This window comes from Drosophila takahashii, chromosome 2R (genome assembly GCF_030179915.1).
Source record: "Drosophila takahashii strain IR98-3 E-12201 chromosome 2R, DtakHiC1v2, whole genome shotgun sequence".
Taxonomy (NCBI): Eukaryota; Metazoa; Arthropoda; class Insecta; order Diptera; family Drosophilidae; genus Drosophila; species Drosophila takahashii.
The window spans coordinates 23,202,725-23,216,751 of record NC_091679.1 but is presented as its reverse complement, the minus strand read 5'-3'; the positions used below and the strand labels follow the sequence as shown (position 1 = coordinate 23,216,751).

Genomic DNA, 14,027 nt, shown 5'->3' with positions numbered 1-14,027 from the left:
ACTTTATATTTTAAAGAGTATTTTACTGTTCAATATGCCCTCAAGAATTATATTCTTTAGACTCTTAAAATTCCGTTACCAATTTTGGCTTCCGTTCTACGCCTTCCGTTTTCGGTCAGCGGCTTATGCAATATCCGCAGCCGCGTTTCGACCGATTCTGGCCAGCATTCAAACGCCGTCAATCGCCGAGCTCACGCCCGGCATCCCAATGAGTTTTCACTTTCGGCCAGGTTTATTCACCTTTGCGGAGCAGATAGCAGATAGTCGATCTATCGCGGGCGATTTGAACTTGAGCGCCTGAGTGGGGCAATCGTGCGAAAAATACGGTTAAGCGATACTGTACCAGTTAACCTTTAAATTCCGTTAAGACGGCGGCCGCAGTGGCAGCTTGGCCGCCTCATCTTGGCCAACTGGCCATCGATTGTGGCCACGATAACCGGCCGAAAGCCAATAAGGCGTCAGGGCATGCAACAAGTGGCAAGAAGTTGCCCTACAACTCGGGTGACCTTTAAGGACGTTCGCGAAATTCCGCAAAAAAGAGTAGCCGCCCCATCCTGAAGTGGGGACCTCCTCAAAAGCAAAAGCAAAAGCCCGCTCGAAACTCGTCCCACGGCAATTGGCCGGCAGCAAACGAAACGAAACCGAAAACTAAACGGGTTTGCTGTCATGAATGCCAAAACGAAATCGAAACCGAAACTGAAAATGAAAATGAAACGAAACTGAAAACGCAGAGAGATGTAAGGCGATCTGGTCCAAAAGCTGCACGCGTTTTAGCTGCCACAAAGTGTTGCAATCGGAATCGCAACCACGCTTACCACCAGTGGACAGTTTGCAGTGGGCAGTTGCCACCGCACCACCACCACCCAATCGTTAACTGGGTTATGGCGGATTCCATTTGGGGGGCAGGCCTCAAGAGCAGTCGCTGGTCATGGAGTTGTCAACCTTCTTCGGTTGCCATTTTGCATGGGGAGGCTGTCACTCGGGCCTTTAAATTGAGGTTCTCACTCGGAAAAAATAGGGGAAAGGCTAATCTAATTTAAAGCTATTTTTAATATTCTGAGAATAAAGTTAATTTTCTTGGTAATTGTCAGAAAATTTAAAATTCTTTTATAGGGATTTTTTTAACGGAACTTATTTATTATTAATCGAATCTAATTTTTTTAATAAATCAATAATTTTTATTTAGGGATAGTTAGTTTTCCTTATATTATCAAAAGTGATTTTTTTTTAAATATTCCAAGTGTTTAGTGTTCATTTAGTATAACCAAAAAATGACCTCCTTAGAATTTAGAAAATATAATTATTAAGATACAGGCAGATACAGATTATCTTTCAAACTGATCAAATTGACCTTCCAAAAACACTGGATTGATCACTGATCTCTTTTCTCTCTGTGCACTGACCACCTTGGGGGTCTCTTCGGGTTTATATAAATGACTAGTGGCCGTTAGTGGCCCAGGGGTATTGCTTCCACGGAAGCTGCGGCACTGCCCGCAATTATGGTATCAAATTTCCACCTATTGCCCATACGCCGTGTGCGCCGAGGGAAAGGCAGCGACTAATTAGACTGCCACTGCCACCTGAATTTCGCAATTCTGCCACGCCCACCCAGAGGCGCAGCCGCCCCCTCCGGTGGTGGTGTTGCTGGTGGTAGTGGTGGTGGTGACTCAACCAGCCAGCCTCCAATTGCAATTTCACCACTGCAAAGCGGTGCAAAAACGCGGAGCAGGCGAAAGAAGAAAATTCATTTGCAATTGCATAAATGTTTGCACACACTTTTAAATTGAATTAAATCCGCGACTCAGGCTCGCGACTCGTGGACTTATTGCCACACTTTACTCGAGTTAGCATATGCCCGTTAATTGGCGAAGACAAAACAAAACTAATATGTGTAGAAGTGCCCCCCATGAAGACATTCACCTGGTATTGGGCCAGACGGCGGATCAGTTGTTGACTTCAGCTCGGCGCAAATGGATCAGGGATTAGTGCCGAAAACAATGGATCAGTGAAAAGTCCCCGAAAAAATGGTACACACGAAACGAACTTTAAATATTTCCTATCGAAATTAGATGTGGGCAAATATTTGTACCTTATTATAACCTGAAAACATCATATTAATGGCAATATAGAATCTATACTATAGATCAAGGTCAGATTTAACAAGTTTTGTTATCAATTCTGCCCAAATAATTGAACTTTTTTTGTAATAGGAAAAGTATACCCAAACTTTAACTTATAGAATTCCATCGTGCTGGAATGAGCTGAAAATAAACCAAGACAAAAATGTGCAAGTGCCGGGGAAAATACCTAGACTCTCGTGTCTGCAGATAACGCAAAGTACAAGATATCTCTTCTAGGTAGACAATCCGAATTGCAGTCAGGTGAATTTCCATTGCCGCGACGTGAGCAAAAATACGGATTCCCCGCCCGGCGGAGATTACGACGGTCGGCCAGTTGTTCGCGGACGTGTTAAAATTTTGTTTTCTCTTGGAGTGATTTTTCAAACCTGATGTACTTGCTCGTCGGTACCAGCGAACATACATTAAACTTGGCCAACTTCCAGAGCGACAGCGGGGAAACAGAAGCGCTTTCAATGTCAGCGGAGGAAAACGTGTGCGGCAAATTAAAGAGCCGCCGCCGATCGATGGATTTTCTTTCAAAAATTAGCACACACCCAATAGCTGAACCCGTATTTGGGGGGCACCGATATATACAATGTGTTTCAAGGCCGGGTTGAGCGGGAATTTACAGCCAGTAGTCGGTTTCTCATCATTTTGCATATCTTTGCCGAATTTATGGCCGTTTTTTATATAATTTATTTATTTATTATTTGTTGCGTGTGCGCCAGAGTGTTGGTGTGCGCCAGAGTGTTGGTGTGCGGCATCATTTGCAAATTAGCTTATGGGCAGGCGTCTCCCCTGGGCGCTAAAATCGGCAAGATATTCCGGCACCTCCGGGGGCCCAAGTTTCAATTCATATCCACCCACGGCGTTTTACACCACAATTGCACTTCATTTGGCACGGCAAGCCAATAAAACCGTTACACTCCAACTCCCACAAACACGGTGGATACATAGTAAAGTACACAGGAAAAATTTTACTTAAACTGCTAAATATTTTGCACAAATATTTTTGTATTAATGTTGAAAAGTATCTAAATATGATTTTTTGATTGAGGGGAATCACATTTGCCTGTTAATTATTATGTCTCTAATAATTTTATCGGGGCTAATGAACTCCCAAACCGTCTTACTAGGAAAAATCTAAAGTTGATCTTTAAAAAAATACATTAGAATACCTGCTTAATGTTTAAGTTGGCTTAACATGAATAAGAAGCCAATCAATCATTTAGGAATTGCTTCTTCTTATAAACCTAATATCTCGAATTCTGCCCTTATATTTCAATTCGCACAATAATTACTTGGTATGTCAACTTTAAAGATTAAAAAAATCCTCAGCAACGTACAAACTTAAGGCTTTTAAACGATTTAATATCCAATCGATCATCATTATATTTTTTCGTGTGTATCGCTTGCAGCCAATACACTTGCAAATGCCGGAATGCGGTAATTTCCCCGCAGCCTCCGACCCCGTCATCTTTTGCCGATTACGTCTTGCCTTTTCACAGTACTTTGACTGATAAACAGCAGCGGTAATAATGAATACACATCTATATATATGTATTCCCCGACTTTGAACGGCATCACTAACCTCAGACAAGCGAATCATCAAAAAGGGAGAGAAAAGAAGCCGGAAGGCAAAAAATGTACCGCAAAGTTGTGTTCATTTCAATTTCTCATTTTGATTGTGTGTGTGTCTGGTCGAACTCCAAACACAGTTTACATTCGCTAAGCAACACGTTTCTTGCTCTGTCTTAAATATTTAAAGTTGTCTTACAAAAATAAAAACATATCAAATCAATATTCACATGGTAAATTTCAGGTATTGATGTGACGCATATTAAGTCAAAATTGATACCACATAATATCAAATTGATCATCGTTTCATATCAATTTTTTGTTGGGTGTAAAAACTGTACTTATAATTTTGGCCCCGCTTAAATCAGTATTAATGTTACAATTAATCTTGTTTTGATAGTCGATAGTTATATTTACCTCCTTAACACAAATAACTAAAAAATTAAATAAAATTAATCTTATCCTATCTCTATTTGAATACTCCAAGTTGCCTACCAACCAATATTGCCTGTAGTTGGGCGAACAGAAAAAGAAATGATCACCCGGATCGAAAACAATGCAGCCCAAGGCATACCGCAAAAAAAATTCCAAAACCCGTCGCAATCACAATAAGATGCAAAAATAGGTGTGCACAAATTTTTGCAGGCAAAATTGTGTGTTCGCCTTGTTTGCCACAGCTCAATTACACACATGCCGAGGCGAGTGTGTGTTGAAAGCACAAGCACTCCAGACACACACAAAATTACACTTGAATGCCCTTTTAATGACCGCATTGCGTATACGCCGCTTTCACTCTTGAAATTCGATAAGCGATTCCATCTGGCATTTGACACAAGCGAGTGGTTAGGCAGATTGGTTAGCACTTTGGCCCACAGAACTTGTTCCTTCTCTGATTGAAACTGAATGTGATGAAACTTCCATGGTTCAAATGTAATTTTCAGTGAGGAAATTACTTCACTTCCGCCGGAAGTTGCTGCTGAATGTGTCGCAGTTTTTTGTAATGCTGAATGCCCTTTGGTGTTGAGATATGGATAGAGATATATAAACTAATGCATTTTTTAATAAGCTTGCACCTGACTGAGTGAAATTTCCAAAAGTGTTTCATAACTTTTAACATGTTTAGCGAGAATCGGTAAAAAAAAGTATACGAAAAATAATCATCAACAAAAAACTGTTAACGTTTTGTTTCAAGTCTGCCTCTTGCCTTTTTTTCGCTGTTACTGAAAAAGATTTCAAGGTTGTGTCGCTAAAAGTGAGACGATCGGGAAAAAAATGAAGATGAGCGCAGGCAAAACAACAAAAGCGAAGAAAACAAAGCTTAGTGGGTCAAATTGTTGTGCGTTGGAGCCCTTTTTGTTGGTTTATTTTCTGAATTTTTTAGCATATGACCACGCCCTGCTCAACTGCAAACATTGGCAGGCACGAGACGGTGTTTGGGCCGTGATTTATGGTTAAACATTTTGTGACCCGAAATGCTCGAACGAGCCTTAGCTTTATTTTGACTCAAAATAGGATCGGTGCGATTATGCGCTATTAAAACGATCATAATCAATGTCAAGAGAAGATCGTCAGCGGTCGTTGATGGTCAGCGATTTACATAAAACCGAAACGCTTATATCATCAAATATTAATTAACTTAATTGCAGGCCCAAGTGGCATTTACAGTCGAACTTTTCTGTCTCGAACAGCCCTAGGTCAAATTATAAGAAATTCAGTAGAAAATAATATTTTTAAATTTAAAGTTTACTCTAAAGGGTACGGATTTTATTTATTTATTTGATTTATTATCCCGTATGATGTAAGACTATGTCTTTTTGATTAACATCGGTCAATTTGTGGTAATTACAAAATTACTTAGGAACTAGAGGTACAATATCATTTAAAGAAACAATAATTATTTTGACATTTAGAAACAAATTTTATTTTACAAAAGATTATATAGATGCTTAAAAAATAGGTAGAGAAAAAAAGAAAATTTTTAAAATGTAAAAAGGAAGAAGAAAATGTAAAACTAATAAAATTAAAGTTAAAATTACATTACATTTTCCTCTTCCTTTTTAAATGTTTTTATTCACTAGATTAGTTTTAAAATAAGGTTGTAATAAAAACATATAAAAAGGAAGAAGAAAATGTAAAACTAATAAAATTAAAGTTAAAATTAATTTTATTAGTTTTACATTTTCTTCTTTTTAAATGTTTTTATTACAACCTTATTTAAAAACTAATCTAGTGAATTACGGGTTAACCAGTTGAATAATATGCTTTCAAATAAATCTAAGTATAATCTATTTGAATAAAATCAATTACATTTTAATTTTTAAAAATGTCATGAAAATACAGAAGAATAAAGCGTTTACGTATCATTATAAACCCAAAACTTATCGTATAATCTTGCTTTTTACAGCCATCCTCACGACCCGAATCGGACTTTACGCTCGACCTTCCGCGGGCCGAGCAGCTGCGTTTGAAGATGGAGAAGGAGAAGAAGTTCCGCCAAAGATGCCGCTTCATCACCACGTTCCTCAGCCTGGTCTTCTTCCTGCTGACTGTGATGGTGGTCAGTCTGGTTTTGACCCGCGGCAAACGGATGTTCGGCAGCATGATTTGAGGACTCCCGATCACCGACCACAACCGGTGGCAATAGCCACACTAGTTAGCCTCTGGACCCGACTCTGCTTAGTCGAGAGAAGGCAGAATATTACAAACTACAGTGCCAACCACAATTGAAAAACGTTAGCGAAGCTCAAGTTTAGTGTTAGAGGTAGTCGTAAGCTCCCTGAGGTTTTTTCTTGGCAGGGCAGGACCGCCACAGCCGCAGTCGCAGTATTGTTAATAAATTATTTATGTGATCCTAGTTGTTAAGTCCGAGTAAGTGCATTTGTTTTGTGCGTACGCGTATACTGCCTGTATCCAGCCTATTGTTTGTCCAACGTATCGTTAAGCCCATCAAACTGTATTAAGTCTAAATGTATAACTAAGTTTAGCTAGAGTCTTGTGAAAGTGTGGAGAATAAACAGAATACCAAGTACATTTTATATAACATTTATTAATATGGAACATCCACACAGAGGTGAGTTGAAAGCATCGGTACTTTTTTGAGATTTTTAATGCCTTCGGGGCTTCAGCGGCATCTTCGTACTTATAGACATACATATATCATCGTTATCTTTATCACAAGTGGTTTTGTTTTCCTTTGATTCGTTAAACCTGAACCAACTGCGAGTGGGAGAAATGCACAGAACTTAGTTATTAGTGGGCTTAGTGGGCTACTGGCTGGCAGCTACAGCGCAAATCTACAAAGCGTTAAATAGCTACGAAGTAAGGCAAGATCTGCTGAGAAGTGTCGGAAATGGCGGTGCAGCCAAACGGATCTTTGGCGTGTGCTCGTGTTTGCTATTTCATAATATGCGTATGTTCTGGCGATTGACCTCGAACAGGGTGTGGTCCTCCTCGTCGCTGTTCACATCCTCGATCGCCATCGGCAGCGGTGTCAGCTCCTGGTTGGCCCGGTCGCCCTGCACGCCGTACTTGCGCTCCGCTCTCGACAGTCGCAGCCTGTAAAGATCAGCGATTTTATTATTTTTATCAGCATCAATCAATCAGTAAAACAGAAAATAGCAAGTACTAAAAATACAAATGCAAAATGTGCAGGTGTGATGAAATGCTCATAACTCAATTATTGAGCTATGGAAATATTATAACCATTACAAACCCTTCATAAAAACCATTAAACAAATAATTTTCCTTAAAACATAGACAAATTACTCCCTTTAACTCACCGATAAACCCGCATCACGAGCAGTAGAATAGCCGTACTGGTAATACCCACCAGAATATAGACCACGGCCTGGCCGGGGAAGTCCATATCGGGTGACATACGGGTCTGCTCCACATTGTCCACGGGAAAGCTTCCGCTAGACTTGGTCACTTCCGGTGCCTTGGCCTCTGCTTGTGGGGCGACTGGTGGTGCTGCCGGGGCAGCCGGAACTGGTGCACCCTTGTCCACTACCACCATGGAATCCTTTGGTCCCGCCGAAGGATCCTCGGGCTGCGCCTTCTTCACGGACGGCTTTTTAGGGTCCGCCTGGGCAACCGGCGCATTCTGCTCCGCAATTGCCTCCCCCTTTGGGGGCGCCTGGGTGGCTGCTGCGTCACACGTTTGCTGGTGGCATAGTAGCAACAGCACTGCTGCAGCAACTAAGAGGAACCAGCGACCGGACATTGTCTTCTATCCAACGTAAAAAAACGTTACTAAATTTAGCCGCTTTTTGGGATAAACAATGACCTTTTAAATTTCTTTACTGTTTTTGTTTTGCTTAGCTTCAGAGTTGCCACACACAGGAAAGCTGAGCTGAAAATAAATGCCGCTTTTTTTATCTGGTCACACTTGGGCAGCCGCCTAAAATCAAATAATAGTTGATGTGGAAAAGTAAAGTTAAGGTAAAAGAAAAGCTACATTGTTACAAGAAATAAAAGGAAAAATCCTAAACACCCAAGTATAAAAAAAACTAATAATTTCTTAGAGATGAAACTAAAGGTGTATTTACTTAATTAATGTTTATACCCTAATCTTATTCAAATTAAAAACGATCCTGTTTTTGCTAATCATGATTCAATGCTCCTTTCATCATCAATGCAGTGATTTTAAATCTTGACTATCGCGAAAATAGTGATGCGCGATATATGCAGGTAAAAATCACAGTGGTGACCACCTTCGATACTATCGTTTATGGTTTTACAGCTGCAGTGTCGTGCGGTCACTCTATTTTAATAGTTAGTAATAAACGAAAGTAGTGATTTTCACAGAAAAGCAGTTGATTTAATTATAAGCACCATTGCGAAACACACTTTTAATTTAGTTTAGCTTTAAACCACATCGATCTGGCAACAGGTAATTGAAGGCATAATGGGTGAGAGGGCAGCGCCAGACGAAAATTTCGGGCTGTGAAAATGGCGAACAAAAGAGAAAAAGTGTGTGTGCTCCGAGGGGGAAATCAAATCACTACGTCACGGAAAGAAAACTCAGGCACACAGGCTACTTTCCAGGAAATTGTATTCGGTTTGGTGGGAGCAATGAAATCTTGGACATTTTAGGCATTTAACTGCAGTGTAATGGTTATGTGCGCTACTTTTTTTATATCTGAATGTGCCTATGTGTGTGTGAAGGCGAGGGCGACTGCGTGCGTGTGTGTGTGTTTATTTAACCAGGAAGTTTGGTTTTCGAACACGATCTATCGATAGGCGGGGGCGGTGGCGGGGTTCCACTTGCCATCCGATTGGCCAATACCCTACATTACAGGGCATGTCCGACCATGTTGCATTGCATTACACCTTGAGCTGTGTGAGTGTGTATATATATATGTGTATTCCGCAAGCCTCTCTTTTATTGCTGTGACATTGGATCATAATAGGCGACCTTCGGGTCGTCGCTTTTTACGTGGCGAGGCCTACCACATTCCCACTCCCATTCCGTTTTTGTACCGTTTCTGTTTCGTATCTCCTCCGCAGATTGACACTTTAAATTCCAAAACTGGAACTCTGATTCGCCAAGATTCCGGCCACAGCTCCCAGGACGAGAGCCGCCAAACGACGTCACCTGGACAGCAGCAGCAGCAGCAGAAGCAGCCATCCCCCGTCGCCACCTAGGGTCACCGCCTCCTCCAGCCCAGCGCCACTGCAGGCACAGCATCCTCCAGTGGGAGAAGGCAGAAGGCCGTTGCCGCCACCCACCGCCAACATGAACCGCTCCAGCAATGCCCAGACCACACAGAAGCTCGTCAACCTGGACGACATCTGGAGCGAGCTGGTCGAGGGCATCCTGCAGGTGTTCGAGCACGAGAAGTCCCTCACCCGCAGCCAGTACATGAGGTTCTACACCCATGTGTACGACTACTGCACCAGCGTGAACGCGGCGCCCAGCGGACGGAGCAGCGGGAAGACCGGCGGAGCCCAGCTGGTGGGCAAGAAGCTGTACGACCGGCTGGAGCAGTTCCTCAAGTCCTACCTGAGCGAGCTGCTGGTCAAGTTCAAGGCCATCAGCGGCGAGGAGGTGCTCCTCTCGCGGTACACCAAGCAGTGGAAGTCCTACCAGTTCTCCAGCACCGTCCTCGACGGCATCTGTAACTACCTGAACCGCAACTGGGTGAAGCGCGAGTGCGAGGAGGGCCAGAAGGGCATCTACAAGATCTACCGCCTGGCCCTGGTCGCCTGGAAGGGACACCTGTTCCAGGTGCTCAACGAGCCGGTCACCAAGGCGGTGCTCAAGTCCATCGAGGAGGAGCGCCAGGGCAAGCTCATCAACCGGTCGCTGGTGCGCGACGTCATCGAGTGCTACGTGGAGCTCAGCTTCAACGAGGAGGACGCCGACGCCGAGCAGCAGAAGCTGTCCGTCTACAAGGACAACTTCGAGAGCAAGTTCATCGCCGACACCTACGCCTTCTACGAGAAGGAGTCGGACGCGTTCCTGTCCACGAACACGGTCACGGAGTATCTGAAGCACGTGGAGAACAGGCTGGAGGAGGAGACACAGCGCGTGCGCGGCTTCAACTCGAAAAACGGACTCTCCTATCTGCACGAGACCACGGCGGATGCGCTCAAGTCCACATGCGAACAGGTTGAATTGCCTATTCCCTATTCCCATTCAATAGTTCACCTTCTAACCGAATCAATGTCTTTCAGGTTCTGATCGAAAAACATCTGAAAATATTCCATACCGAGTTTCAGAATCTGCTGAACGCAGACCGAAACGACGATCTTAAGCGGATGTACTCGCTGGTGGCCCTCTCGCCCAAAAACCTGACAGATCTCAAGTCGATCCTTGAGAACCACATACTCCACCAGGGCACCGAGGCCATTGCCAAGTGCTGCACCACCGACGCGGCCAACGATCCCAAGACGTACGTCCAGACCATCCTGGACGTGCACAAGAAGTACAACGCCCTCGTCCTGACGGCGTTCAACAATGACAACGGCTTCGTGGCCGCCTTGGACAAGGCCTGCGGCAAGTTCATCAACTCGAACGTGGTTACGATCGCCAACAGTGCCAGCAAATCGCCCGAGCTGCTGGCCAAGTACTGCGACCTGCTGCTGAAGAAGTCGTCCAAGAATCCCGAGGACAAGGAGCTCGAGGACAATCTGAACCAGGTGATGGTCGTTTTCAAGTACATCGAGGATAAGGACGTCTTCCAAAAATACTACTCCAAGATGCTCGCCAAGCGCCTGGTCAACCACACATCGGCTTCGGACGACGCCGAGGCCATGATGATCTCCAAGCTGAAGCAGACGTGTGGCTACGAGTACACCGTCAAGCTGCAGCGCATGTTCCAGGACATCGGCGTCTCGAAGGACCTGAACTCCAACTTCAAGCAGTACCTGGCCGACAAGAACGTGACCATGGAAATTGACTTCGGCATCGAGGTTCTGTCCTCGGGCTCCTGGCCCTTCCAGCTGAGCAACACCTTCCTGCTTCCCTCCGAGCTGGAGCGTTCGGTGCGACAGTTCAACGAGTTCTACGCCGCCCGCCACTCGGGTCGCAAGCTCAACTGGCTGTACCAGATGTGCAAGGGCGAGCTGATCATGAACGTCAACCGCAACAACTCCTCCACCTATACCCTGCAAGCCAGCACCTTCCAGATGTCGGTGCTGCTGCAGTTCAACGATCAGCTCAGCTTCACAGTCCAACAGCTGCTGGACAACACGCAGACCCAGCAGGAGAACTTGATTCAGGTGAGTTTAGGTTTTTTGATTCCCTAACTACTTACTCATGCGGGGATAACTTTTAGGTACTGCAAATACTGCTCAAGGCGAAGGTGCTGACCTCCAGCGACAACGAGAACTCGCTGACGCCCGAGTCGACGGTGGAGCTGTTCCTGGACTACAAGAACAAGAAGCGCCGCATCAACATCAACCAGCCGCTGAAGACTGAACTTAAGGTGGAGCAGGAGACTGTACATAAGCACATAGAGGAGGACCGAAAATTGCTGATCCAGGCGGCGATCGTACGCATTATGAAGATGCGCAAGCGACTCAACCACACCAATCTCATTTCGGAGGTGCTTAACCAGCTGTCGACGCGCTTCAAGCCCAAGGTGCCCGTGATCAAGAAGTGCATAGACATCCTGATCGAGAAGGAGTATCTGGAGCGTATGGAGGGACACAAAGACACATATAGTTATCTCGCCTAAGTTTATGTTAAATGTACAACCTTCGCTGTTTCATCTATGCCAGCCATTAAAATATCATCAATATACTTAGAGATCCGCTCCACCTCCTCCCCAGCCCGAAATAAACTGCCGCCGAAACATTCGAACTGTTCGCGAGCTAAAAATACTCCATGCTTGGCATTTATATGTGCAATTCTCGCCAACTTCATCTTCCGTCACCCGACGACACATCATGCAAAAGAAACGGCCAGCAGAAGGGAGCAATGTAGCCCATAGACAAGGCCTCTGCAGAACCCGATTCAAAATTTGCAGGGGCTGTTCGGTATAAATATGTAGCGATTTTCTTTATTACCCATTGTTCGGTCACGTTTTGTTTTAACTAGTTTACGTTACTCATAATTCGCTGTATGCATATACAATTATTATAATACTACGAAGCAAACAAGTGTTAAGTTCATAAATCGATGTATGTACGTTTACCTCTGGTGCGGTTATTTTATTGCGTATCCTGAATCTGCAACTTTTGATCCAGGTTCATTCCGCTGGCGATGGCGTAGACGGTAAAGGCGAATTTGGCCACCTGCAAGAATTCAAGTTGGGAGTCGTGATCTTTTGGAGATCGATGGTCTTACATTGATGTTGGTGGCCAGATTAATGTTGAATATGTTCATTGCCGTAAATGTCATGGGCTGCTGGAGCTTCTGCAGGAACTGAAGGGCTGTCCGCTGATACCGTTTGTCCTGCATCCACCAGGAACTGTGGAAAAGTGCATCCGCCAGCTCGTTGCAGTCATCCACAATGGCGTTGCAATAGAAGCAGAGCGGGAAGGTCTGCAGCAGGACGGCCATAACGTAGGTAACTATGCCAAATCGGGTCGACTGGTCGGCGAACAGCACCATATTAATCATAACGATCCCCAAAATGGATCCGCATATGATAAATTGGGCGAAAATAGTGCCAGAGATGATGGGTTGAATAGCATCACAAAAACTGAAGCAAACGTATTGGAATTTGTATTTAAGGTGTATTTTAATTTTATTTAAAGCATACACTTTAAGGTTTAAAATCATTTTATAGGTATAAACAATTTGTTTGTTATATATAAAATAATTACAATACGTTAAATAGGAAAATATAGTGAAAATTGCATATCAAATACTTAAGAAAATATCTTTTGAAATATTTTTTAAACTGAATCAATTCAGATCAAAGGACAGAAGGAATACTTCTTGGTAATTTGTTACAAATATTCTAAATTCTATACAAAATTAAACAATTTTATCATCATACAGATAACCTCTGTTCAAAAAAATATTTTTCCTTAGATAACCGAATTCACTTACTTCAGCATGGTTCTGTGAGCCTTGATGCAATCCACCAAAGACTTAAATGTGGACTGCGGATCGGTGGCAGAATCGTTGCTGGCTTCGCCCAAATTGACGATTCGGTCTTTGAGCAGCAGGATGTGGGAGCGCAAGGCGGCCACGTAAATTACCGGGTAGGAATCGGTGGCTGTGGCCACGAAAATGGCATAGCCCACGGTGAAGTACTCCAGAAAACTCTGTATGTACAACTGAGTGCGATCGACTCTCCAGTTTACCATTGGATAGTATGTGTTGTAGGGCACACGGTCGTGAAACAGTCCGTCCAGCAGCGTGGATGTGGCATACAGAACGTAGACCACCACGAAGATCAGGTACAACCTGGTGATGGCGGCCACCATGTCGCGTACTTTGCGCTTCTCCTCCGGCTTTACGCAGTAGGCGTCCATCTCGTCGAAGTGCTTGTTGGCCAGCTCCAAACGGGGCATGTAGATGACCAGGGTGAAGAACTTCAGGGCGAAGCACCAGGTGTTGAGGCACAGCTGCAGCGATTGCAGCAGCAGGTCCGGCGGAAACTCCGCCAGGTGGATGGTGTAGTTGATCGGAAAACTGATTGGTAATATCAGCATATTGTAGGTGAAGGAGAACACCCGCCAGATCTTGCGGCCAACGCCAAAGTCGTTTCGTAGGTTTAGGCCAGAGAATCGAAGCGTTTCAAGCAGATAGGCATTCGAGTCCCTGGAGCTGATGGGCTCCGATATGGGAGCAGGGTACATGAGCTTAAAGTATCCGAACATGTTTAGTTTCAAACGATTAAGGCTAAGAAGTAACTGTGACGAGGAAAG

General features: G+C 44.1%; 4 protein-coding genes across 7 annotated transcripts in view; 2 read left to right on the top strand and 2 right to left on the bottom strand.

Moving 5' to 3' along the window:
* The window catches only part of LOC108067810 (uncharacterized), a 32,139-nt gene extending 25,401 nt beyond the window's left edge, over positions 1 to 6,738 (top strand). For both annotated transcript variants that reach the window (XM_070212862.1, XM_070212863.1), the window contains exon 4: positions 6,103 to 6,738. In XM_070212862.1, the coding sequence (XP_070068963.1) occupies positions 6,103 to 6,306 (204 nt within the window). In that variant the 3' untranslated portion in view covers positions 6,307 to 6,738. The remainder of the gene's footprint in view (positions 1 to 6,102) is intronic.
* Positions 6,725 to 8,124, bottom strand: LOC108067815 (uncharacterized). Of its 2 annotated transcripts, none has more exons than XM_070212864.1 (3): positions 7,984 to 8,124; positions 7,478 to 7,926; positions 6,725 to 7,253 (listed from the first exon to the last, which is right to left on the bottom strand). In XM_070212864.1, the coding sequence occupies exons 2-3, from the start codon at positions 7,918 to 7,920 to the stop codon at positions 7,097 to 7,099; spliced, it is 600 nt and encodes a 199-aa protein (XP_070068965.1). In that variant the 5' UTR covers positions 7,921 to 7,926; positions 7,984 to 8,124; the 3' UTR covers positions 6,725 to 7,096. The 2 variants fall into 2 exon arrangements, with proteins under 2 accessions (XP_070068965.1, XP_017012518.2); XM_017157029.3 differs by having other exon boundaries at positions 6,725 to 6,914; positions 7,127 to 7,253; positions 7,478 to 8,080.
* Positions 8,125 to 8,433: 309 nt separating this feature from the next.
* Cul1 (cullin 1) lies at positions 8,434 to 12,339 on the top strand. 2 transcript variants are annotated; one of them, XM_017157024.3, is made up of 4 exons: positions 8,434 to 8,589; positions 9,207 to 10,311; positions 10,377 to 11,423; positions 11,480 to 12,339. In XM_017157024.3, the coding sequence occupies exons 2-4, from the start codon at positions 9,436 to 9,438 to the stop codon at positions 11,879 to 11,881; spliced, it is 2,325 nt and encodes a 774-aa protein (XP_017012513.1). In that variant the 5' UTR covers positions 8,434 to 8,589; positions 9,207 to 9,435; the 3' UTR covers positions 11,882 to 12,339. The 2 variants fall into 2 exon arrangements, with proteins under 2 accessions (XP_017012513.1, XP_070070248.1); XM_070214147.1 differs by lacking the exon at positions 8,434 to 8,589 and adding an exon at positions 8,802 to 8,818.
* Positions 12,179 to 13,980, bottom strand: Or43b (Odorant receptor 43b). Its single transcript, XM_017157026.3, has 3 exons — positions 13,204 to 13,980; positions 12,493 to 12,850; positions 12,179 to 12,440 (listed from the first exon to the last, which is right to left on the bottom strand). Exons 1-3 carry the CDS (start codon positions 13,977 to 13,979, stop codon positions 12,357 to 12,359), a joined length of 1,218 nt encoding a protein of 405 aa, XP_017012515.2. The 5' UTR covers position 13,980; the 3' UTR covers positions 12,179 to 12,356.
* Between the last annotated feature and the right edge of the window lie 47 nt (positions 13,981 to 14,027).